The following is a 26,364-nucleotide window of genomic DNA, read 5'->3' as shown; positions in this document are numbered from 1 at the left end:
TAGGACACCAGTCATACTGGACTAAGGCCAAGTCACACAGCTTTTAAGTGGAGAAGCTGGAGCTTGAACAAGTTGCAGAAATTATTCAAAACATTCAGTTCAGTTCAGTCACCCAGTCATGTCGACTCTTTGCGACCCCAAGAAACCGCAGCACACCAGGCCTCCCTGTCATCACCAACTCCTGGAGTCCACCCAAACCCATGTCCATTGAGTTGGTGATGCCATCCAACCATCTCATCCTCTGTCGTCCCCTTCTCCTCCTGCCCTCAATCTTTCCCAACATCAGGGTCTTTTCAAATGAGTCAGCTCTTTGCATCAGGTGGCCAAAAGCCCTGTCACTTATATACTCAACATTAGGAAAGTGGAGATGTAAGGAGAATGGTAAATGATATAGAACCAAACGACTTTGGAAAAACTACTCAACTTTTATGGTCCACTGAGATTTTCCTCATCTGGAAATGGCAATAATACTAATACCAACCTCACAGGGGTACTGTGAAGGTTACAAAAACAATACTATAAAAGTGTGTCCAAAATTTTGAACAATATTCTTTTATTCACAATGTACGAGAATATCTGTATGTTTATTAAAATTAAATACATAATTCAGGAAGACTTTACACACTTCAAGGCTTGATTCTGTCAAGTATCAGTTCAGTTCAGTTGCTCAGTCATGTCCAACTCTTCACAACCCCATGGACTGCAGCATGCCAGGCTTCCCTGTCCTTCACCAACTTCTACAGCTTGTTCAAATTCACGTCCATTGAGTCAGTGATGCCATCCAACCATTGTGTCCTCTGTTGTCCCCTTCTCACTGCCTTTAATCTTTCCCAGCATCAGGGTCTTTTCAAATGAGTCAGTTCTTCACATCAGGTAGTGAAAGAAATGCAGTTTCAGCCTCAGCATCAGTCCTTCCAATGAATATTCAGGTTGATTTCCTCGAGGATTAACTTGTTTTATCTCCTTGCAGTCCAAAGGACTCTCAAGAGTCTTCTCCAACACCACAGTTCAAAAGCATCAATTCTTCAGCACTCAGCTTTCTTTATGATCCAACTCTCACATCCATACATGACTACTGGAAAAACCATAGCTTTGACTAGATGGACCTTTCTGAGCAAAGTAAATGTCTCTGCTTTTTAATATGTTGTCTAGGTTGGCCATAGCTTTTCTTCTAAGGAGCAAGTGTCTTTTAATTTCATGGCTGCAGTCACCATCTGCAGTGATTTTGGAGCCCAAGGAAATAAAGTCAGCCACTGTTTCCCCATCTATTTGTGTTCTCTTCCACTTTCATCAAGAGGCTCTTTAGTTCCTCTTCACTTTCTGCCTTAAGGGTGGTGTCATCTGCATATCTGAGGTTATTGATATTTCTCCCGGTAATCTTGATTCTGGCTTGTGCTTCATCCAGCCCGGCATTTCGCATGATGTACTCTGCATATAAGTTAAATAAGCACAGCAACAATATACAGCCTTGACGTACTCCTTTCCTAATTTTGAACCAGTCTGTTGTTCCATGTCCAGTTCTAACTGTTGCTTCCTGACCTTCATACAGGTTTCTCAGAAGGCAGGTAAGGTGGTCTGGTATTCCCATCTCTTGAAGAATTTTTCACAGTTTGTATGGCAAGTATATAATTTTTATTTTCTGCTCTGATGTCAAGAACACTATAGGTGCTAAATTTAGTATATTATGTGACTAAAAATACTTGGGAGATCAGTTATACCGCTATTTTGTCTGTTTAACAATCAAATGAGATTTTGAAAATTCTGCTCCCCTATCTTGGAAGACTGAACATTACTGAATGCCTTCTAGGCCCCAGTTACTATATATTTAGCAATTTTATCTGTTCACATTTAATCATTTTGACTATCCTGTAACGTAGGAAATATTGCCCCATTTTGCAAACAAAACCAAAGCCCAAAGTAGTTAAGACCTTTAGCCTTTTTCATAGCTAAGATTCAAACCTGTGAATCCCTTAAATATGTAATTAACAACTTCCTCTCAGTAAGTCTAACTTGGTTTTCATTTGGTATTAAAAGTGAATGGTCAGCAATTATTAATTATCAATTAAAAGACTTCACTCTCTACTTAATACCATACTCTACACACATATTAACATAGGGCAGGAATAGAGATGCAAACGGAACGGAGAATGGGCCTGTGAACACAGTGGGGAAGGAGCAGGCAGATGAATTAGGAGAGGAGCACTGCCATGCGTACTCTGCCGTGCACAGGGCAGCTAGTGGGGAGCTGCTAAACAAGCAGAGGGAGCCCAGCGAGGTGCTCCATGATGACCCAGAGGGGTGGGAGGGACGTTCAAGAGGGAGGGGATATATGTACACAGACAACTGAGTCACGTTGTTGTACAGCAGAAACTAACACAACATTGTAATTATATTCGAATTTAAAAAAATTTTTAATTGAAATTAAAACTAAGAACAACTAACATTCATAATGATAAACCTAATTTATAAAGATGATGAAAATAGCTAACATTTATTAAGCATTTTATTATGAATCTAATAGTGTTCTAAACTCTAATCGTAGCCCATTTAATTTTATAATAATCTCTATGAGGTAGATACTATTATAATTTTTATTTATATATAAAGGAAAATGAGGCTTAAAAGATTATATTATTTTCCCAAATCACATAGCTAGTCAATGATAGAGAAGAATTTGAGTCTACCAGCCAATTACTTCCTAAGGATAAATTCATAGAAACAGAAATGTTGGTTCAAAGAATATGCACAAATATTCAATAAACAGATAGACAAATAAAATGGCATTCTTCAACTTGAGGCAAGGATTAGAGAATGAAAAGAACGGAGAATTTCTCAATGAAGCTATATTTGAAACTAGCTCTTTTACAAGAGGGTCCAGAAAACCATTTTCTTGAGAATTCAAAATGGAAGCTGGTTTCAAAATAAAAACGACTGCCAGTTCCCCTCCCACAAAGATTAGGGATGAAAATCTGAATATAACCCTATAAAATATGAGCCATAGGTAAAAGGTATTTTTATCTAAATGTAAAGGACAAATCGTGATTTTTTTAAATCATGTGTAAAGGATAGACCATGTGTAAAAGGCAAGCATTTTTCACAGCTATCTATTAATACCAATAATATCTGAACAATATTTTCTGAGAAGTCTTCACACTGTGGGGACAATCACATAAGATTGTGGGAACCTCACATAAGTCCCCACAATCATCTTACTATGTAGGTAGGTAGAGATGAAATTTAGAGTAGTTTTTTCCAAAAATGTTTTACTACAACTAAAATTAAGAAATACATCTTATACCACAATAATATATATACAAATACATAGGTATTTAAGACAAAAAAGTTTATAAACATGCCTATTCTTATTTTATACAGTGCACTCTGACATTTTATACACTATTCTATGGGTTTATCTGTTTTTTTTTAAATGCTGTTCTACTATATAGAATTCATATCCAAAATGATAGTTTCTGAAACAATGGCCTGCTGCTGCTGCTGCTAAGTTGCTTCAGTCGTCTCTGACTCCACAGATAGCAGCCCACCAGGCTCTCCCGTCCCTGGGATTCCCCAGGCAAGAACACTGGAGTGGGTTGCCATTTCCTTCTCCAATGCATTAAAGTAAAAAGTGAAAGTGAAGTCACTCAGTCATGTCCGACTCTTCATGACCCCATGGACTACAGCCTACCAGGCTCCTCCGTCCATGGGATTTTCCAGGCAAGAGTACTGGAGTGGGGTGCCATTGCCTTCTCCAAACAATGGCCTATGAACTACTAAATCTGAACTGAGGTCTTCATATAACAAATATCCAGGAATACACAGTCAAAAGTCAAATAGATATTCTAGTCTTGAATTTAGGAGGTAGATCTGAGTTGAAGATAAGAACTGAAAATCCTCATGGATAGGGGATCCATGAAGTGCTAAAGATGTGATCAAAGAGAAGATTTGATATCTCTGTAATATTTAAGTCCTTCTGGGCATCCTGTCCCAAGGACATTATTTTTCAATCTGTTCAAATGTCAACATTTTCAGTTCTGCCTTTGAATCTTGGAGTGCTCTGTACTGCTTTTCTTAGTTCAAATACATGTAGGAATACTCAAATTTCCAAAAACTCTTTCATTTGAGCTGTCTGTTTCTATTTCCTAACTTCTCTCTCATTGCTAACCATTACCTAGTCTTTTTGCAAGAGAATTTAGCTTTCAAATATCCATGACAGTCTACAGCTGAACTTGAGACATCTTCAACAAGTACTTGAAGTACTCACTGATTTCAAAGAGCTTCTTGATTTTTGTTTAAGGTTCAAAAGAGTTTCAATGCTTTAGCTATTTTATTCTTTGGACTCATCTCATTTTACTAAATAAAAACTAAAAGAGTAATTTTTTTCATCTTTCATTATTTCTAAAATCTCATCATCACAAAATCACTGAATCCTCCTTCTCTTGAGAAAATAACAAGGACCTTCTATAGCCTCAGAGGTAACTTGTTACTGCCACTTCAGAATGATATAATAGTGCTTATCCTAATTATAGACTATAAAGCTCTATCACAAATAGTTTTACATAAAAAAATCTTCCTATCATTTGAGAGAAGACATGGCTAGATAGCAACATATGATTATCCTATCTCAACTTATGCATTGTTCCAACACTTTGTAGTTTTCAAAGTGAAACAAACAAAAAATACCTAATAGAAAATGTGTTACCCATCACTTTAAGTTCCATATTTTCCTACCCATAAGTATGATAGGCATTATTGCTATTTATCACAATGAGAAAACAGGCCCAGAAAAGAAGAGCAATTTACCAGAGTGGGTACAACTAGGTCAACAAACCAATAAGTCACCTGAGCTTTATGTTTCCATTGGTGAAATAAGAATAAAATAATGAAAAAATAAACTAGTTGCCAAATTACTTAAGCAATTCATCTGAGACTTTTTTCAATCAGAGAAACATTCTGTTATTTAGCTAAACTAAGGAGGGCTAAGTGAATAAAAGAAACCCAACTGCTCCTTACGAAAGTAATAAAATAAAAGTCAATGGAAATTTGTAATGTTCTATGTTTTAGAAGTTAGGTGATGCTTTTGGCCATAATGACCAAGTGACAGGTTCAGAATTCTCCAGTGCTTTATGTGACACCTATCTTTGTCACCCTCCTTCCCACTCTCCAAAGATGATATTAGATTTCTATTTTCAAATCATTAGGAACACAAATTTTCATTTTTGCAAAGTAGACCTGATCATTCCATTAACATATACAGTAAGCTATTCCTTATGGGAGCATCAAAATGAAAGTGAAATTTATATACTTTTGAGAAGGGCTGGAGTTTCTAAAAAGTCAGTGGACCATATCTGTTCAGCCAGAGAATACAAGAGACTTGAGAAGGGTTCACTATAGTTTTCGAACAACCAAAAGAATATAAAGTTAAGTCACAGTTTCATTTCCACTGAGAAGAGGTATAAAAAGGAAATGGTTTATCCTAAGCTGTAAGAATTCAATCTATACACCAATTGGTAAGAACTCCCTGCCTACAAATGTTATGTGGCAGTGGAGATGGGAAGGGGAGTTTGGGGAGAGTGGATACATGTATGTGTATGACTGAGTCCCTTGGCTGTCAGCCTGAAACTATCACAACATTGTCAGTCAGCTATGCTGCAATATAAAATAAAAATTTTTTTTAAAACAAAAGAACTCTCTGCCTAAAAAGAGACACGGTAAGTTAGACTATTCCTCCAGAGACTTTTAAGGAAAAGCAAGCAAGTTGCCTTTGCGAACTGGCTTAAAGGCAGATACAGAGTCATGCACAAACAAGATGACGCCCCCTTTCCGACAAAAGTGTCCCAAACTACTATAACACTTTTTATGAGTTCTTTGGCTTTTATGATTAGAAAGTCTTTCACCCAACCCAACATCAGATAAATATCAACTATTTTAGATTTGCATTTTAAAATTTTAATTCTCTAATCCAGCTGGAATTAATCCTGCTGAATAGTCTAAAAAAGGTCTTAATTGTTCCCCAGGTTTTGTCAATTATTCTGATGATTACCAGTATACTTATAAATAATGCATGTGTTTAGTTATAGCTAGCGAATGTCTAGGCATTGCCTAAATTTCTATCTTTAAGAACTACCTAACTCACTTTATTCCAACAGTCCTGACATAACAGTAGTCATTACATTTGGAGGTGATTCAGTATGCTTACTTGGCCCACTGGCAATTTCAAAAGCTTGGGCCATAAGCCCTGGGACCTGACAGCAGAAAGCACCGGCAAGAACTTTGGACTAGCGTGGGCAAGAGCCCCTCTCTCTGGTCAAGTGCACCAAATAGGCACTCTCTGAAAAAAAGAACTGTTTTTCCCTAAGGATTACCATGGGATAAGGACCTTGAGACCATCTGAAGCATGGGGACAAAGAGAGATGGCACACAGCTCCAGAGGATCTCTGCAAGTCACTATACACAAGAATCAAAAAGCAGAAAACCTATCTTCACGGATATTTCTAGATTAAACAACACAGGGGGAGATCTCAGCCTTTGAGCTAGATGATCACGTGTAGTCTGAAAGTGAAAAGTAGTTACTCTGTAGCGTCAGACTCTTTGTGACCCTATGGACTGTGGCCCACCAGGCTCCTCCATCCACAGAATTCTCCAGGCAAGAATACGGAAGCAGGTTGCCATTTCTTTCTCCAAGGGATCTTCCCGAACCAGAGATCAAACCTGGGTCTCCTGCACTGCAGGCAGACTTTACCAACTGAGCCACCAGGAGTTAGATAACCAGTCTGCTGCTAAGTTGCTTCAGTCATGTCCAACTCTGTGCGATCCCATAGACAGCAGCCCACCAGGCTCCCCTGTTCCTGGGATTCTCCAGGCAAGAACACTGGAGTGGGTTGCCATTTCCTTCTCCAATGCATTAAAGTGAAAAGTGAAAGTGAAGTCACTCAGTCGTGTTCAACTCCTAGCGATCCCATGGACTGCAGCATACCAGGCTCCTCCATCCATGGGATTTTCCAGGCAAGAGTACTGGAATGGGTTGCCATTGCCTCCTCCGAGATAACCAGTCTAGTGAATTCCAATGGCACTTTCTAAATTTCAACTCTACGAGAAAAGGAACAGCAAAGGGCTGTGCAGCCTTCTGGACTATTAGCACATAAATTGGGAGCCACAAGCCCACCTGCCTATAGGAGCAGACAAACGGAATAAATGAGCAGCAAAAGGGGTCAAGTGAACTTGACTTCACCATCTGAGAACAACAGGGAGCCCTGGAGTCTTGGTAAATTGGAATTCATGTCCCTAAAACACTGGCTCCCTCTAGTGGAGATGCTCATTACACAGCTATAAGCAGCTTATACTACTGAAAATTCAAGATCCAAAACTGCCAGATTTTCCAATTTTTTAATGAAACCAAACAATAAATCCTTACGTAAATTTCCCATTTCTTAACATTCTACAATTAATTATATTAAATTTTCTTTTTAAAACACACAGGTTAAGCCAGATGTATTTATGAGACACATTTGGCCCATAGTCTAAGATCTCAGCTTTTAATACATACAACAACAAGCCAGTCAATTTTCCAAAACACGCTTTCTTGCTCCCATGATCTTCTGTGCTTCCTTTATGTCTTGTTTCTTCCTCAGTATGCCAACTTATCGCAAGCTACACAACTCAGTGGATTCCAGGGAGCATGTGAAAGGTGAGTGCATGTGAAGTGTAAGTAAAGGCTGCTATGCTGTCTCATTCACCCTATTCAAGAATCATCCAAATTCTGATGTTGATACAAGAAACTGCCATTTTGGAAAAGAAGATTAGTATTCAGTTATGTTGTTAGGTCAGACTGCTGAGCCAAACTAAATCATTTTCTTAATTATAACAGGAAGTCTTAAACCTCAAAAAATGTTTTTTTTTTCCTTTTTTTTCATTTTTTTTCTTTAAGAGCTCTTCAATATCCTATTCCACCTATCAATGATTGTTCTCAGGGTCACATTTCTGGCAACAAGCTAGTATTATTTCATGCAAGAAGCAAAGGAATGACCCTCAGAAGAAATCCGTTTCCATTGAAACTGCTATAGAATTAGCTTCTACACAAAGCAGACTGATTACCTACTTTAAAGTATTTTGTCTAAGGGTATCCTATTTCAATCAAAGTAAGAAAAAGTTTAAGGAACGAGTCAGTCCTTCTGGGATTCAACCTACACAACTAGTTTGCATGTACTTAGATATGACAGGCTTTCCCAGATTCTAACAGGATTGCTATACTAGATAACCTGTTATCCATATAAACAAATTATGGTCTTCCATAACTACATCGTACATTTTCACTATGTAAAGATCTAAAAAATACAGTTTTCAGTGCAGGGTGTCTGAAACATATTCACTTGAGAATGACTAATCAGGGACAGTTAATATATTACCATTTATACACATTAGCCTATTATTGCTGACACCTAAGTATAATAAATTCTCCATTCTAACCATCCTTCTCCACCTCAAACTCTCTATAGGTAATATTTTAGATCGTGGCTGATTCTGCCATCAATTTAGAAACAACCAGCTTCAAATCCTAGATGAGATCAAAATAAGCAACTGGGGTTAGGGACAGACAAATGACATCACAAATATAACTGATTCAAATTGGATTTCATACATTTTAAAACACCTTCCATTTGATTTTCTAGAAGCCAGTTGCTCAAATGAGAATTTTTTCAGTCAGCTTCCACCAAGCTTCCAACTGACCCTGCCAATTTCAGGGGTGTCAAGAACCAAAGAAGTTATATCACAAGTCTAGGATGCAGTGCAAGCCTCCTGTCATTTAGACTATACACAGAGCATATCCAGTGGTGACCCATGTGTCTCTGCTCAACCAGATTTGATGTCCTCAACCATCAAAGTCATCTTCAGAAGAGCCAGAACTCAAAATAAAAATAAATTTGAAAGGATGTTAGCTGTGTTATTAGGTTACAGAGAATAATGGTTCAATATCACTTACAACAAGTTCAAATTTTCCATATGGGGAGAGGAGAGAAAATGGCGGAGTGGAAGGACATGAGCTCATCTCTTCTTATGGAAACACCAAAATCACAACTAACTGCTGAACAAACATCAACAATAAATGCTGGAACCTACCCCAGAAGATACCCTACATCGAAAGACAAAGAAGAAGCCACAACAAGATGGCAGCAGGGACACGATAAAATCAAATCCGATACATCCCGGGTAAGTGACCCACAAACTGAAAAATACTACACCACAGAAGCTCCCCCACCGGAGTGAAAACTGTGAGGTCCATGTAAAGCTTCCCAGTCTGGGGATCTGGCAACAGAAGAATTTCTAAGAATCTGGCTTTGAAGGCCAGTGGGGTTTGATCATCGGAATTCACAGGACTGGGGAGACAGAAACTCTACTCTTTGAGGGTGCACACAGGGTCTCATGCTCATCAGGACCCAGGGGGAATCTACCTATCATAAGAGCCTGGGCCAGACTTGCCTGTGAGAACTGAAGGTCTCCTGTGGAGGCAGGGGGTGGCTGCAGTTCACTGTATGGGCAAGGACAGTGGTGGCAGCAGTCCTAGGGAGTACCCATTGGTCTAAGCCCTCTTGGAGGCCACCATTTTCTCACCAAGACTTCATCCCCCTCAACTGAACCCAGGCTCCAATGCTGGCACACCTCAGGCCAAACCACCAAGGTGGAAATTCAGCCACACTCATCAGCAGGTGGGCTATTTAGTATTCCTGAACACACAACTTCCAGATAAACACACCCTCTGACATGGCTCTGCCCCCAAGAGGGACAAGACTCACCCACCAGTAGGCAAAACTACCACCTCCCACCAGGAAGCCAGAACAAGCCTCTCAGACAGCCTCATCCACTAGGCAACAGATAGCAGAGGCAAGAAGAACTACAACTCTGCAGCTTGTGGAACAGAAACCATAACCACAGAAAGTTAGACAAAATAAGACAGCAGAAAATATGTCCTAGATGAAGGAACAAGATAAAAATCCACAAGAACAACTAAATGAAGGGAGCTAGGCAATCTACCTAAAAAAAGAACTCAGGGTATTGACAGAAAAGATGATCGAAGAGCTCAGAAAAAGAATGGACGCACTGATTGAAAAGATACAAGAGATGTTTAACGAAGAGACAGAGAATAAACAAAGATGAACATTACAATAACTGAAATGAAAATACACAAGAAGGAATCAATAGCAGAATAACTGAGGGAAAGGAATGAATAAGTGAACTGAAAGAGAATGGTAGAAATCACTGCCATGGAATAGAATAAAAGAAAAAAAAAAAGACTGAAAAAAATGAGGGCAGTCTAAGAGACCTCTGGGACAGCAATTAAATGTACCAACATTCATATTATAGGGGTCCCAGAAGCAGAAGAGAGAAAGGACCTGAGAAAATATCTGAAGAGATAATAGCTGAAAATGTCCCAACATGGGAAAGGAAACAGTCACCCAAGTCCATAAAACACACAGAGTACCAGGCAAGATAAACCCAAGAAGGATCACACTGAGACATGGTTGTCAAATTGACAAAACTAAGTACAAAGAAAAAATATTAAAAACAAAAATGGAAAAACAACAAATAATATACAAGGGAATTCCCAAGGTTATCAGCTGATATCTCAGGAGAAATTCTGCAGGCCAGAAAGAACTGGAACAATATATGTAAAGTGATGAAAGGGAAGATCCTACAACCAAGAATACTCTACCCAGCAAGGCTCTCATTCGGATTCCATGGAGAAATCAAACGTTTTACAGATAAGCAAAAGCTAAGAGAATTTAGCACCACCAAACCAGCTTTGTGATATTTGCTATAGGAACTTCCCTAGGCAGAAAAGACCACAACTAGAAACAAGAAAATTACCAGTGAAAAAGCTCACCAGTAAAGGAAAACATAGAGTAAAGGTTGGAAATTATCTACACACAAATATGATATCAAAATCAGCAACCGTGCAGAGAAACTAATGCAGAGTATTGGAAACACATTTGGAATTAAAAGACCAGAAACTTAAAACAATCTTGTTTATATACAGATTGCTATATCAAAATCTCCTAGTAACTGCAAACTGAAAATTTACAACAGACACACAACCAAAACACAACACTAAAGTTAGTCAACAAATCACAAGAGGACAAAAGAGGAAGAGAAGAAAAAACACCTACAAAAACAAACCCAATTACAAAAAAAAAAGTCAAAACAATGAACAAAATGGCAATAAGACCATACATAACCATAGTTACCTTAAGCATAAATGGATTAAATGCTCCAACTAAAAGACACAGATTGGCTGAACGGATATAAAAACAAGACATGTATATAAGATGTTTATAAGAGACCCACTTAAGATGTAGGAGCATACACAGACTGAAAATGAGGGTATGGAAAAAGGTTTTCTATGAAAATGAAAATCAAAAGAAAGTTGGAGTAGCAATACTCATACCAGACAAAATCAATTAATAGAGACACTACATAATGATCAAGGGATCAATCCAAGGAGATGATATAACAATTGTAAATATATATATATGTACCCAGCTCCCACAGGAGCATCTCAATATATGAAGCAAATATAACAGCCACAAAAGGAGAAATGACAGTAACATAATAGTAGTGGAGGACTTTAACACCATTCTTGGATCAATGGACAATCAATAAGACAATCAATAGACAAGATGATTTAATTGCTATTTATAGAGCATTCCATTCAAGAGCAGCAGAACACGCATTCTTCTCATGTGCACACAGAACATTCTCCAGGGTTGACCACATGTTGGCCACAAAGCAAGCCTCAGTAAATTTAAGAAAAGTGAAATTATATCAAGTATCTTTTCTGACCACAATGCTATGAAATCAGAGATCCACTACAAATTTAAAAACTGTAAAAAAAAAACCACACACACACAAACAAACAAATGGAGGCTAAATAATATGCTACTATAAAACCAATGAGTCACTGAAGAAATCAAAGAGGAAATTGAAAAATTACCTACAGACAAATGAAAACAAAACACAACAATCCAAAATCCATGGAACACGGCAAAAGCAGTTCTAATCTGTGCAACCCAATGGACTGCAGCCTGCCAATCCTCTGTCCATAGGATTTTCTAGGCAAGACTACTGCAGTGTGTTGCCTTTTCTTCTGTTAGGGAATCTTCTCAATCCAGGGATCAAATCCACATCTCTTACATCTCCTGCTCTGGCAGGCAGGTTCTTTACCACTAGCACCACCGGGGAAGCCCCTCTAAGATCTAAGTGTATGGCAATACAGTCTTACCTCAGGAAACAAGAAAAATCTCAAATAAACAATCTGACCTTAAACCACAAGCAAGCAGAGAAAGAAGACCAAACACCCAAAGTTAGTAGAAGGAAAGAAATCATAAATATTACAACAAAAATAAGAGAAGTACAGACAACAGAAACGATCAATGAAACTAAAAGCTGGTTCTTTGAAAAGACAAACAAACAAAAAAAAAAAAAACCTTTAGCCAGATTTATCAAGAAAAAGAAAAGGCTCAAATCAATAAAACTAGAAATGAAAAAGAAGAAGTTACAATGAACACCACAGAAATACAAAGGATCATAAAAGACTACTACAAGCAACTATATGCCAATAAAATGGAAAATCTAGAGAAATGGACAAATTTTTAGAAAGATAACAATTTCCAAAGATCGAACCAGTTAGAAAATATGAACTGACCAATCACAAGTACTGAAACTGATTTGAAAACTCCCAACAAACAATTCTATCAGACATTTAAAGAAGAGTTAAGATCTATCCTTCTGAAACTATTCCAAAAGAGTGCTGAGGAAGGAATACCCCCCAAATCATTCTATGAGGCAACCAGCACCCTGATACCAAAACTAGACAAAGATGTCACAAAAAAAGAAAACTACAGGCCAATATCACTGCTGAATACAGATGCAAAAATCCTCAACAACATCCTAGCAGACTGAAAGGAGCAATGCACAAAAAGGATCAAATACCATAATCAAGAGGGATTTATCCCAGTGATGCAAGGATTTTTCCATATTCGCAAATCAGTGTTGTATACCATATCAACAAACTGAAGAATAAAAACCATATCATCTCAGTAGATGCAGAAAAAGCTTTGGACAAAATTCAACATCCATTTATGATAAAAAAAAAAAAAAAAAAAAGAACTCTCCAGAAAGTGGGCACAGAAGGAACATTGTTGTTCAGTCACCCAGTCGAGTCCGACTTTTTGCGACCCCTATGGACTGTTCCCATACAGGGAACATACCTCAACATAATAAAAGCCATATATGACAAACCTATAGCAAACACCATACTCAACAGTGAAAAGCTGAAAGCATTTCCGCTAAGATCAGGCATAAGACAAGGATGTCCACTCTTGCCACTTTTTTCAACACAGTTTTGGTAGTCCTAGCAACAGCAATCAGAGAAGAAATAAAAGAAATCCAAATTAGGAAAGAAATAAAGCTGTCAGTGTTTGCAGATGACATGATACTATACATAGAAAATCCTAAAGATGCTACTAGAAAACTACTAGTGCTCATCAATGAACTCAGTAAAGTTGCAGGATACAAAATTAATACACAGAAATCTGTTGCATTTCCATATGCTAACAATGAAAGATCAAAAACAGAGACAATCCCAGTTACCACTGCAACGAAAAGAAGAAAATACCTAGGAATAAACCTATCTAAGGAGGCAAAAGACCTGTACTCTAAAAATGGTAAGGTGCTCATAAAGAAATTAAAGTTAACAAAAAATAGAAAGATATACCTTGTTCATGGATTAGAAGAATCAATACTGTCAAAATGACTGTACTATCCAAGGCAATATACAGATTCAGTGCAATTTCTATGAAATGGCATTTTTCACAAAACTAGACCAAAAAACTTTAAATCTGTATGGAAGCACAAATAGCCAAAGCAATTTTGAGAAAAAAGGACGGAGCTGCAGGAATCAGGTTCCCTAAATTCTGCTTATACTACAAAGCTGCAGTCATCAAAACAGTACAGAACTGGCACAAAAACAGAAAATAAATCAACAGAACAGGAAAGAAAGCCCAGAAATAAACTACACACCTATGGTCAATTAATCTATAACAAAAAAAGGAAAAGCCATGCAGTGGGGAAATGACAATCCCTTCAATAAATGTGCTGAGAAAACTGGACAACCACATATAAAAACGAAATTGGAACATTGTTTGACACCATGCACAAAAATAAACTCAAAATGAATTAAAGACCTAAATATAAGTAAGGACACTATAAAACTCTTAGAGGAAAATATAGGCAGAACACTGTGACATAAATTGCAACAATATCTTTTTCAAGCCATCTCCTAGAGTAATAGCAATAAAAACAAACAAATGGGACCTGATTAAACTCAAAAGCTTTTGTAAACCAAACGAACAGTGGCGAGGGAGGGGACATATGTACACCTATGGCTGATTCATGTTGACATTTGATAGAAAACAAAATTCTGTAAAGCAATTATCCTTCAATTAAAAATAAAAAAAAAAAGAATGGGGGCTTCCCAGGTGGCACTAGTGGTAAAGAAGTCGCCTCCCAATGCAGGAGATGTAAGAGATGCAGGTTCAGTTCCTGGGTTGGGAAGATCTCCTGGAGGAGGGCATGGCAACCCACTCCGGTATTCTTGACTGGAGAATCTCATGAACAGAGGAGCCTGGCAGGCTGTGGTCCACAGGGTCGCAAAGAGTTGCAACTTAGCACACAAGCACAGCGAAAGAAACCATAAAGAAAACAAAAAGACAACCCACAGATGGGAGAAAATATTTGCAAATAATGTGATCAAAGGAATTAATCTCCAAAATTTACCAACAGTTCATGTGGCTAAATATCAAAAAAAATCCAATCAAAAAATGGGCAGAAGTCTCCACATTTCTCCAAGAATACAGATGGCCAAGAGGCATATGAAAAGATAATCAACATCAATAATTATTAAAGAAATGCAAATCAAAACTACAATGAGATATCACCTCACACCAGTCAGAATGACCATTATCCAAAAAAAATCTACAAACAATAAATATTGGAGAGGGCCTGGAGAAAACGGAACCCTCCTACACTGTTGGTGGGAATGTAAATTGATACAGCCACTATGGAGACAAGTATGGAGGTTCCTTAAGAAGTAAAAATAGAGCTACCTTAAGAACAGAGCTAGAGTGGGATCCAGCGATCTGGCCATATATCCAGAGAAAAACATGGTTTGAAAGAATACATGCACCCCAGTGTTCACTGTGGCACTGTTTACAAGAGCCAAGACATGAAAGCAACCTAAATGTCCATCGATAGATGAATGGGAAAAGAAGTGTGGTACATATATAAATGGACCTACTCAGTCATTAAAAGGAATGAAATGTCATTTGCAGCAACCTGGATGGACCTAGAGATTATCATACTGAGTGAAGTAAGACAGAGAAAGGGAGATAACATGCTATCGCTTATATTTGAAATCTTTAAAAAATGATACAAATGAACTTATTTACAAAACAGAAACAGACTCACAGACTTAGAGAACAAACTTATGGTTACCAGAGAATGGGCAGGAGGGCGGGGTAGACTGTGAATCTGGAACTACCATGTACATACTCCTGCATTTAAATAGATAACCAACAGGGACCTACTGTACAGCACAGGGAACTCTGCTCAATACTCTGGAATTGCCTAAATGGGTAAAAAAACAATGGATACAGTTATGTTTATGCATAACTGAACTACTTTGCTGTACATCTGAAACTAACAACATTGTTAATCACATATACTCCAACATAAATTTTTTAAATACAATTTTTTAAAAAATTCCAAGTTCTTTTGTTTCAAAATCAGATCACTTTACCATAAAACATTATGAAAATGGAAAATGACAAGAAAATCTAAGAATTGGTTTTTAATCTTGTCTTTGGAATTATTTTACCAGTGGCATAAAGGCACTAACAACAGTTAGTACTCATCATTCGGAGAAGGCGATGGCACCCCACTCCAGTACTCTTGCCTGGAGAATCCCATGGACGGAGGAGCCTGGTAGGCTGCAGTCCATGGGGTCGCTAAGAGTCAGACACGATTGAGAGACTTCACTTTCGCTTTTCACTTTCATGCATTGGAGAAGGAAATGGCAACCCGCTCCAGTGTTCTTGCCTGGAAAATCCCAGGGACGGCGGAGGCTGGTGGACTGCAGTCTATGGGGTCGCACAGAGTCGGACACAACTGAAGCGACTTAGCAGCAGCAGCAGCAGTACTCACAATTAGGCATGATAATCTCAAGTACACAAGCCTCCAATATTCCTTGGTGGAAAACAAAATATCAAGAAGACCCAGTGGTCTCAAAACACAGTAACAGGCCTAAACTCTTCATCTGTTCTTAATATTGGGACTTCCAGTTCTTACTATTGATCTCTCTGAAACAAACTCCCTCTTAGATACATGATTTAAAATTGTTCCATGTTGTTTATTATCAGAAATCCTATGAAATCTTAAAATTTAAAGCACTGTGCTAAGAGACTAGGTATATTATTCACATATTGCTGATACTTTGTTAGCATACTATGGCAGCATACATACTTTCTAAGAAGAAAACAGGACAGGAGAAAGGGAAGAGAAGGGGAAGCAAGAATGAGAAAGAGAAGGAAGAATGGGAAGGTGAAGATTGCTAAACTCCACGACACTCAAAACCAAAAGGACATTAATTTCTACAAATTTACATAAAAATTTACCCACACAGTGATTTGGTCATTAAAGCATACATTTGTTTACAAGAAAACAATAATACTTATTCAACAATCACAACAGGAACAGAAAAAACTGATTTCCAAGGAGAAAGGAACAATATCAGAAAGATCTACACCAATAATATTGATTTTTCCCTCTTTTACCATGTTTCTTTGACAGTGCACAACATTCTGAAATATAAATATATGTAAGAAATTGCAATAAGTTTTAGAGAATAATAGTTACTATATTTATTTCACATGTCACAAATAACAAATAATCCTACAAAACTCTGTTACTTCTATAAAAACAAGATTTCTAAATGATTATCTCTCACAGTTGACTATTCATGAAGTCATATCCAGAGTAGTCATGAACAGTAAATGTCAAATTTACATTATTCTCTATCAGTATACTTTTTTTTGGTATAAAAATGATATGAACATATTACTCTTTCCTAAGAAATAAAAACTACTGGTCCATGTTTAGGTTTATTAATCAGTTCAGTTCAGTTGCTCAGTCGTGTCTGACTCTTTCGACCCCATGAATTGCAGCACGCCAGGCCTCCCTGTCCTTCCTGCATAGAGCAAGACTCCAACTAGGCAAGCAGCCCATTTGTCTTTATTTCAAAAACACTATGGAAATTGGGCTAGCGGAAGTCTCAAGATAAAGAAAATGAAATGTTTGCATATCAATAATGAAGATATGCGTTCACTATGTTCCAACTTACCCAATACACTGACAAAGGCATCAAAAAGGTGAAACGTAAGCAGAGGCTCTTTCAAGCGACCATAGTAGTCAGCTATAGTTTTAAAGACATCTCTTTCAAATCCTGAATACATAGGCTGCTGCAAATCTGAACAATTAGGCCCTGTTAGAAACGAGAAAGAGAAGCATTAGTAAGGCAATCACCTGCAAGTATTGATATTAGTCTCTGCATATATGTGGAACATACAGATACGCAAAATCAGAAGTTTTCAAGGGTAAAATTGATGTTATACATTTTACTTATATAAATATGCTTTATGTCTAAATTAAAATCTATTATAAAACAGTGAGGAAAACACTGGCTCACTTCCATTTTCAAAAAAAAAAACCGACTCTTTTGTGACCTTCTGAAAGATATTTTTATTAAATGCAGACAGTGATTATTCCCTTTGAAATATATAATATTTGCCTAGTCTAATACAGTAACTACCTCACATATGTAACATAATCTATAAAGCAATTTTTAAAGCTTATAATTATTTTAGCACTGCTATATTATAAAGTTCTAGAATCAGAGTTGAGTGAAATAAATAATTCTGCCTCTAAACAATTTGACTCATAAGAATGTATACTCTTTTTCCTGAAGATATTCTGAAAAGGAGATTTTACATTGTGTCTTAAATTCATTCTGATTATAAAATTCTCCATTTGATCACCATCAAAAGATAATGTGTATTAAAAAAAATTTTTTTTAATGTTAAAGCTGCTCAAACAGAGACCATGGAAGACTAGGTAAAGCGGCCTCTAAGTTCCTATTCAATTTTTTGATCTAAGAGTCTAGGTTTTATTTACCCACTGCTTTTGAGTGAATAGTGGCATTTAATGAATTTTTATTAAACAAGATTATAACAGAAAATAATACCAAAGCAGAATCAAACTGATGTTTTCTGTTAAAAAGAAGTTTAAAAATAAAAGATAATTTATCAAGCAGAACCGTATTGCAAAGAAATACATTTCTAAGAAATAAGTTCTAAGAAACTTGGAACAACCAAGAAACCAAGAAGCTTGGGATAAGTGAAGCAAAGATTCCCTTGTACCAGGGACCAAAAAGGAACAAGAAATGCTTAGCTCTCTATGGTGAAAGTGAAAGTGTTAGTCACTCAGTCATGTCTGACTCTTCGTGACCCCATGGACCATAGTCTGCCAGGCTCCTCTGTCCATGGAATTCTCCAGGAAAGAATACTGGAGTGGGCTGCCATTCCTTTCTCCAGGGGAATCTTTTTTACCCAGGGATTGAACCTAAGTCTCCTGCACTGCAGGCAGATTTTTACCATCTGAGCCATCAGAGAAGCCCCAAGCTCTCTACCGGGCTGGCAGCAAAGACCCACAGCAATCCATATACAGATGGAAGGATTTACATCTCCAAGCAGAGAGAGCAACTAACTGGATCTGCCCATGCCTGAGGGAAACCGCAAGTGGTCCACTGCCATTGTGGTTGGCCAACATTGTCTATTTCCATCACAGCATGGAAGAAAGTGATGTTGACTGCACTGGTCAGTTCTGGGCCAGCAGAACACGAGACCAAACAACTGTACCCGAACAGATTTCTACCCTCAGGACAGCAGAAGCAGCCAGTAAAAACTGAAAGGAAATTCTTCCTACAGAATCACTGTAACTAATGAGAAAGGGTCAAACAAAAAAGGACAGTTAAGGATTCTGGGCCTTCACATCTCCAAGCCATTGAAACATTGTGAAAACCGCTTTTTGTCAGTCTCCTTAAAAAGTCTCTTACCTTTTAATGTTCTATATGCTGCTTATAAATAACCTGGATTAAAATAATGAAAATTATTAAATGTGTGGTACCTCATTAACCTAGTGGCAAACATAGCCATTTTTACTTGCTTCCTCTTCTGAAATATCCCAAGCTTAGTCAGTCGAAATTGCGTGACATGTCTTCGCAAGTAATACATGTTACCTTGAACTATTTATTCCCTCTAAGGATAAGTATGCAGTTCATTCTAAGCAGTTGTATCTCTTACAGAACACTTTATCATTCTTGAAAAAAATACGCAAAAATAAGCCAAGAAAAAGTTTTCTTTCAAATGCCAGTGCATGGCAAGCCCATGAGAGAAGGCTAAGTTCAAAGATCTTTTGTTTTTCTATCATGTTGAATTTCAGAATATATTTTTAAATCCAGTTTTTATAAATGTTATTCCTGAAAGACTTTGGAAAAGAACTGTTTACATCTTTTATTGAATTCTTGAAATCTACGTGCACAAGGAAGAAAAATAGCTAACCTGGTTTTGTATTACTCATTTAACATCAGTCCCTCACCTATGGCCAACCAAGAAAGCACATAGGTCTGCAACAGATCACCCCCAAGGAAGAGATAAGCAGTAAACCTCCAGAGTAAGAGGCACGAGGCCTCCAAAAGCCTCATATCTTTTCTGTTCCCTATTGCCAACAATAATGGAAACCCAGATTCAGTAAGGATAAGGATAAGCAAGAGACTATGACTCTGACAGACTCCTAGTAAATTCAGGAGATGGGGAAAGAGAATTTGGAAAAATCAATAATTTTATAAAATTATTCAAAAGGCTGACCTCACTCTTTGGCCACCTTTTTTTCTTTGACACACAAGCAAGCATCTTTATGGATGTGCCAACCATTTCTAAAGTACTGCACTTGATACATGTAAGATAGGTCCCCATTCCCAAGAATTTCCACCTAACCTAACACTACCTCACACATGTGGAGAACATAAATCAATCCTCATCTTTTCTCTCTGCTGGTAATCTCAGTCAGCCTGACCTTTCTCAGAAGTTTCACGGATTATATATACATCTCTCTTGAGCGGAAATTACACTCTTCACTACATTTTGATCACCAATGAGAATTCAACATCATAACTACACCTTAATATATACTTTACAACATATTATAGCTTAGATTTGTTATACTAGCTTCCTCTGTTCACTCCCAGTTGACCAACTTTCAAGATCCTTGGTTTTCCAAAAAGTCATACACGGGTCATTTAACCCATTCATAGCTTCTATTTTGTCTTTGCCAACTCTGGCCAAACATATAATTTAGACTAATTTGTTTAAAACGATTAAGCAAGAATAAAAAGCATTCCTCCAAACTAAAACCACAGGACTCTACATCTCAGCTGTTCTAAAACATGAACCAAAACCCAATGAAAATCTTAATAAACTCAGAGAACTTTGGTCTTCACACAAACTAACATTGCTATTCATTTTCAGGATGATAGTATATCATCATTTTTATATCATCACTAAGATCACCCACAGTGAGTTATTTTAGTTTCATTCTATAATCAAATAAAACTAATCAGTGAAATTAATAATTCAGAGCCTACTAATTTAATAATTTATACAGCAATCTCTAAACATGCTAGTCTTCTTACTCGAAAGGGAGGAAAGAAACTACCTCTCTGAGGTGATCTTTAAGACTCTAAAGACTCTATAGACCAAATACTACCATTACCAGTCAACTAAGATAACTAGAATTATTACAATCACTTGTTTGGTTTAAGCCATTAACCATTAGAATCCCTTCTTTGAGTTAAGACTTCTAAAAATTCCAAAGAAACAGTAGTGTTAGTGAAATACTCTAATAACTCATTTCTTCACAGTGCCCATATCCTAGGAAGAAGACTTCAAATGCCTACGAAAAACTTCAGAGGGATCGTCTTGTCCAGGCCCTTCATCTGATAGCCAAATTACTTAAACAGTCTTTCTTGTTTCTCTTTACATAGGTTCTTCTCCTTCCAAACTCTGCTGCACACTAATTAGATTTGTCTTCTAAAACATTTTTCTCCAAATTAAACCATTGCCCTATAAAAAGCCAGTGGGAAACAGAATCTGCTGAGTAAACTAATGATGTAACTATAAGGCATACTTAGGAATACATGCTTTAGGAATAAACTACTGACAGGCATTTATCTATTACAATATTGTTTTCAATATTACTAATTATTCTTTTCTGTGATGAAGCATTCAAAAGAAGCAGTGTGGATGCTATTTGCAGTGTGATTTTACCCACAAGAAAACATAAGTACAAAAATCCCTTTTAAAATGCTCTCTAACTCAGCCCTTCCACTAAGTCACAAATTTATCACTGAAAGCACAGGAATCCCCAGCTAACTGCCAGTCTCACAGGTGTCAAATCAATGTTCATGCCATTGAGCAAAAATATTTTGTAATTCAGGGCACTAATTTCTGTCAATTTCATAAAAATGGCAGATAATTAGTACTCACAATTTGCCAAACACTTCATAGCTGACAGTACCCAATGAGGAAGTTCTTCTGCAGAAAAAGGAAAATAAAAAGATGTTTTATTCAATTATATGTAACTCAAAGTATTATATACACACCTGGTATCATACGAATGACACTTGTCTCAAGTAACATGAAACTTATTGGCTAATCACAAATCACTTACTTATGAATCAGAACACTGAAAAGATAAACATTTTTCCTTAGCAGCAATGTTACGACTCATTCTTATATTAACTATGCCTGTAAATTTCTCTAAAGACAAGATGTACTTGTAAAGCTTTAGGGAAAAGATGAAATTTGATAATTTGTTCCAAAGAAACAAATCAATTATCCTAAGAATTACACAGAAAAAAGAAAAACATAGAAAAAGCAAAAGTATGAGTCATCAAATGCATTTATGAAACCAGTTCACCAAATATCTTTAAAAAAACAAAAAGGTGAATTCTGTTATGTCCAATGTTCAATCACTTTACAAGTTTCAATTTTCAAAATATCTTAAGACAATGAAGTGCCACTGACATATCAGTACAGGCTATCAGTAACAGGACAGCCTTAAAATAATAATGACTTCCCTGGTGGCTCAGACAGTGGAGCATCTGCCTACAATGTGGAAGACCTGGGTTCGATCCCTGAGTTGGGAAGATCTTCTGGAGAAGGCAATCGCAACCTACTCCAGTACTCTTGCCTGGAAAATCCCATGGACAGAGGAGCATGGTAGGCTCCTACAGTCTATGGGGTCGCGAAGAGTCAGACACGACTGAGCAACTTCGCTCACTCACTCAAAATAATAATGGTTAGCATTGCTACAAAAACCCCAGCTGAACTTTTTGGTACAGGGTCTCTTCCTCTGGCCCTGCCACAGACATCTGATGGAACAGCACTCATGCTTCTACTTGACACCTTCTCCACTGTCTGTGAAACTGCAAAGACACTAGTTGACTTGTGTTAGAGCTAATGAACCTGAAGTTTATGAAGTCCTCTCTTCTTTCTCAAGTATGTACTTAATAAAATAAAACTGATCATCCAGCTATAGCTGGAAGTATTAATGTCTGCTGTACTCAGGAGAATGTAGAAGGATTTTAGATGTATTTCAAAGGCAACAGCCCTCTCATTCTACATAACTTAATTTTATACACTGATATTAACCTGACAATTCAAGAAGTCGCAAAGTTGTTTATTTCTGTTTCCTAACATTCTCCATTCCTGATACATGGGCTTTAAAGGAAAACTGTTTCAGGTTTCAAAGACACATTTTGCTCCTGTCAAGAAACATGACCTAGAAAAATCTCTTCCCTTCTCACTGCTCATACTCCTTCTAGGCCAGCTCTGCTTGCTGCCCAGGAGCCCCCAGCGCTTCATTTAACATTAACTTATAAAATCCTGAAAGTATTATACCATCTTCCCACAACCAAAGGCAATTCTAGCTCCAGCTAATTCCTAGGATCAAGAGTTTGAAGTAAGTTCAGTTCAGTTGCTCAGTCATGTTCGACTCTTTGCAACCCTATGAACTGCAGCATTCTAGGCCTCCCTGTCCATCACCAACTCCCGGAGTCCACCCAAACCATGTCCATTGAGTCGGTGATGCCATCCAACCATCTCAACCTCTGTCGTCCACTTCTCTCGCCTTCAATCTTTCCCAGCACCAGGGTCTTTTCCAATGAGTCAGCTCTTCATATCAGGTGGCCAAAGTATTGCAGTTTCAGCTTCAACATCAGTCCTTCCAATGAACACCCAGGACTGGTCTCCTTTAGGATGGACTGGTTGGATCTCCTTGTAGTCCAAGGGACTCTCAAGAGTCTTCTCCGACACCACAGTTCAAAAGCATCAATTCCTTGGTGCTCAGCCTTCTTCACAGTCCAAAGCTCACATCCATACATTACCACTGGAAAAACCATAGCCTTGACTAGACGGACCTTTGTTGACAAAGCGATGTCTCTGCTTTTGAATATGCTGTCTAGGTTGGTCATAACTTTCCTTTCAAGGAGTAAACGTCTTTTAATTTCATGGCTGCAGTCACCATCTGCAGTGATTTTGGAGCCCAAAAAAATAAAGTCTGACACTGTTTCCACTGTTTCCCCATCTATTTGCCATGAAGTGATGGGACCAGATGCCGTGATCTTCGTTTTCTGAATGTGGAGCTTTAAGCCAACTTTTTCACTCTCCTCTTTCACTTTCATCAAGAGACTCTTTGGTTCCTCTTCACTTTCTGCAATAAGGGTGGTGTCATCTGCATATCTGAGGTTGTTGATATTTCTCCTGGCAATCTTGATTCCAGCTTGTGCTTATTCCAGCCCAGCATTTCTCATGATGTACTCTGCATAGAAGTTAAATAAGCAGGGTGACAATATACAGCCTTGACGTACTCCTTTCCCTATTTGGAACCAGTTTTGTTGTTCCATTTCCAGTTCTAACTGTTGCTTCCTGACCTGCATATAGGTTTCTCAAGAGGCAGATCGGGGTCTGGTATTCCCATCTCTTGCAGAATTTTCCACAGTTTATTGTGATCCACACAGTCAAAGGCTTTGACATAGTCAATAAAGCAGAAATAGATGTTTCTCTGGAACTCTCTTGCTTTTTCGATGATCCAGCGGATGTTGGCAATTTGATCTCTGGTTCCTCTGCCTTTTCTAAACCCAGTTTGAACATCAGGAAGTTCACGGTTCACGTATTACTGAAGCCTGGCTTGGAGAATTTTGAGCATTACTTTATTAGCATGTGAGATGAGTGCAATTGTGCAGTAGTTTGAGCATTGTTTGGGAGACCCGGGTTCAATCCCTGGATTGGGAAGATCTCCTGGAGAAGGAAATGGCAACCCACTCCAGTATTCCTGCCTGGAGAATCCCATGGATGGAGGAGCCTGATAGGCTACAGTCCATGGGGTCGCAAAGAGTCGGACACGACTGAGTGACTTCACTTGAGCATTCTTTGGCATTGCCTTTCTTTGGGATTGGAATGAAAACAGACCTTTTCCAGTGCTGTGGCCACTGCTGAGTTTTCCAAATTTGCTGGCATATTCAGTGCAGCACTTTCACAGCATCCAATGTGGATCCATCTCTTATTCAAGGGAAGGAATTTTTAAATCAGTTTGGAGACTCTGGCTCACTACAGTTAGAAGCACTTTATTTTTACAAAAACCAGGACAGGCAGTTGCTAAATGTTTATTTTTCCCAATTTGTAAACTGGCTTAGAGTAAAAAGGTATAAAAAAATTAAAGCACCTTCAACATCTAAAACACTACCTTTGTTAAAAAAAAAAAAGGGAGAGGGGGAATGATATAAACCAAGACTATCTCAGAAAATCTGACACAAAGACACCATAATGAAAAGGTCAATGAGAGCTCTGATAAACAGTCAGGCCCCAGGACCACCTAAAAGTTGACTCAAAAAATCTGTTAGGCATTAAACTTACCCACTTCTCAGGGATTTTCTGGGGATGATAAAGAACCACTTTATACTACAACGTGGCTACCACTGAACTAGCTTCTAGATGGATATGGCTTAGATCTTCAGTCCTGGGTATTCATCTTCCTATGACATTTCCTGAATACAAACAATTTGTCTAAAGGTCTTTGGAAGTAAACTGAAGCTATACATAATGAGCGGGTAAACTTATATGTAGGGTTTACAGAAAGGTCAAACAGAAGCAGAAGGACCTGTAGAGCCAATGTACTAGGTCAACTGAGAACAAAATGGCTTTTATGCACTTACTTGACTTGTCATCAAGGATAACAACTCCTTGCTTGCTCACACTGTATACATTATGGATGATGAACTTGGAGTTGACAAGTTTAATGTCTAAAACCTCTTCTAAGGAATCCAGGCCAAGGATTTTCTGTAAACTAAAAACATAAACAATGATTATATTAACTACATTTTAAAAATCATCTGCCCAAGGCCCAGCACGATGGAAGATCTTTAAAATGTGCTGTTTTCATGTATTTCACCTGATTTTTATGGGGCAAAAAGGCCAGACATTGAGTATATAATACAAACTTAAGAGAGACCCTTTTGTCATTAATGTAGTACTTCACTAATTTAAAAGCATAACACACTGAACGTCAAGAAAATTATTTTTTAACATAAATATTATAATAACAAAAACTAGCTTAACAAATGATAGTAAACTGCATGAGTATACCTTTATAAAATTTCTTTTAAAAAACCTACGACATTGTTAACTTTAGTTACCTCATTTCAGTTCAGTCTCTCAGTCGTGTCCGATTCTTTGTGACCGCATGAATTGCAGCACAACAGGCCTCCCTGTCCATCACCAACTCCCGGAGTTCGCTCAGACCCATGTCCATTGAGTCGGTGATGCCATCCAGCCATCTCATCCTCTGTCATCTCCTTCTCCTCCTGACCTCAATCCCTCCCAGCATCAAAGTCTTTTCTAACGAGTCAACTCTTCGCATGAGGTGGCCAAAGTATTGGAGTTTCAGCTTTAGCATCATTCCTTCCAAAGAACTCCCAAGACTGATCTCCTTCAGAATAGACTGGTTAGATCTCCTTGCAGTCAAAGAGATCTCAAGAGTGTTCTCCAACACCACAGTTCAAAAGGATCAATTCTGCGGAGCTCAGCCTTCTTTACAGTCCAACTCTCACATCCATAAATGACCATTGGAAAAATCATAGCCTTGACT

At 37.8% G+C, this 26,364-nt stretch overlaps 1 protein-coding gene across 1 annotated transcript in view; it reads right to left on the bottom strand.

Moving 5' to 3' along the window:
- The window catches only part of DEPDC1B (DEP domain containing 1B), a 100,587-nt gene that overhangs the window by 23,110 nt on the left and 51,113 nt on the right, over window positions 1–26,364 (bottom strand). Inside the window, exons 5-7 of the mRNA XM_027980059.3 lie at window positions 25,433–25,563; window positions 21,705–21,752; window positions 17,447–17,587 (exon numbers count right to left, since the gene is read on the bottom strand). Of these exons, the coding sequence (XP_027835860.2) occupies window positions 17,447–17,587; window positions 21,705–21,752; window positions 25,433–25,563 (320 nt within the window). The remainder of the gene's footprint in view (window positions 1–17,446; window positions 17,588–21,704; window positions 21,753–25,432; window positions 25,564–26,364) is intronic.

The sequence above is a fragment of the Ovis aries genome, chromosome 16, assembly GCF_016772045.2.
Source record: "Ovis aries strain OAR_USU_Benz2616 breed Rambouillet chromosome 16, ARS-UI_Ramb_v3.0, whole genome shotgun sequence".
Classification (NCBI taxonomy): domain Eukaryota; kingdom Metazoa; phylum Chordata; class Mammalia; order Artiodactyla; family Bovidae; genus Ovis; species Ovis aries.
Note: the sequence above shows the minus strand (reverse complement) of the source record. Positions and strands in the feature narration are given on the sequence as shown.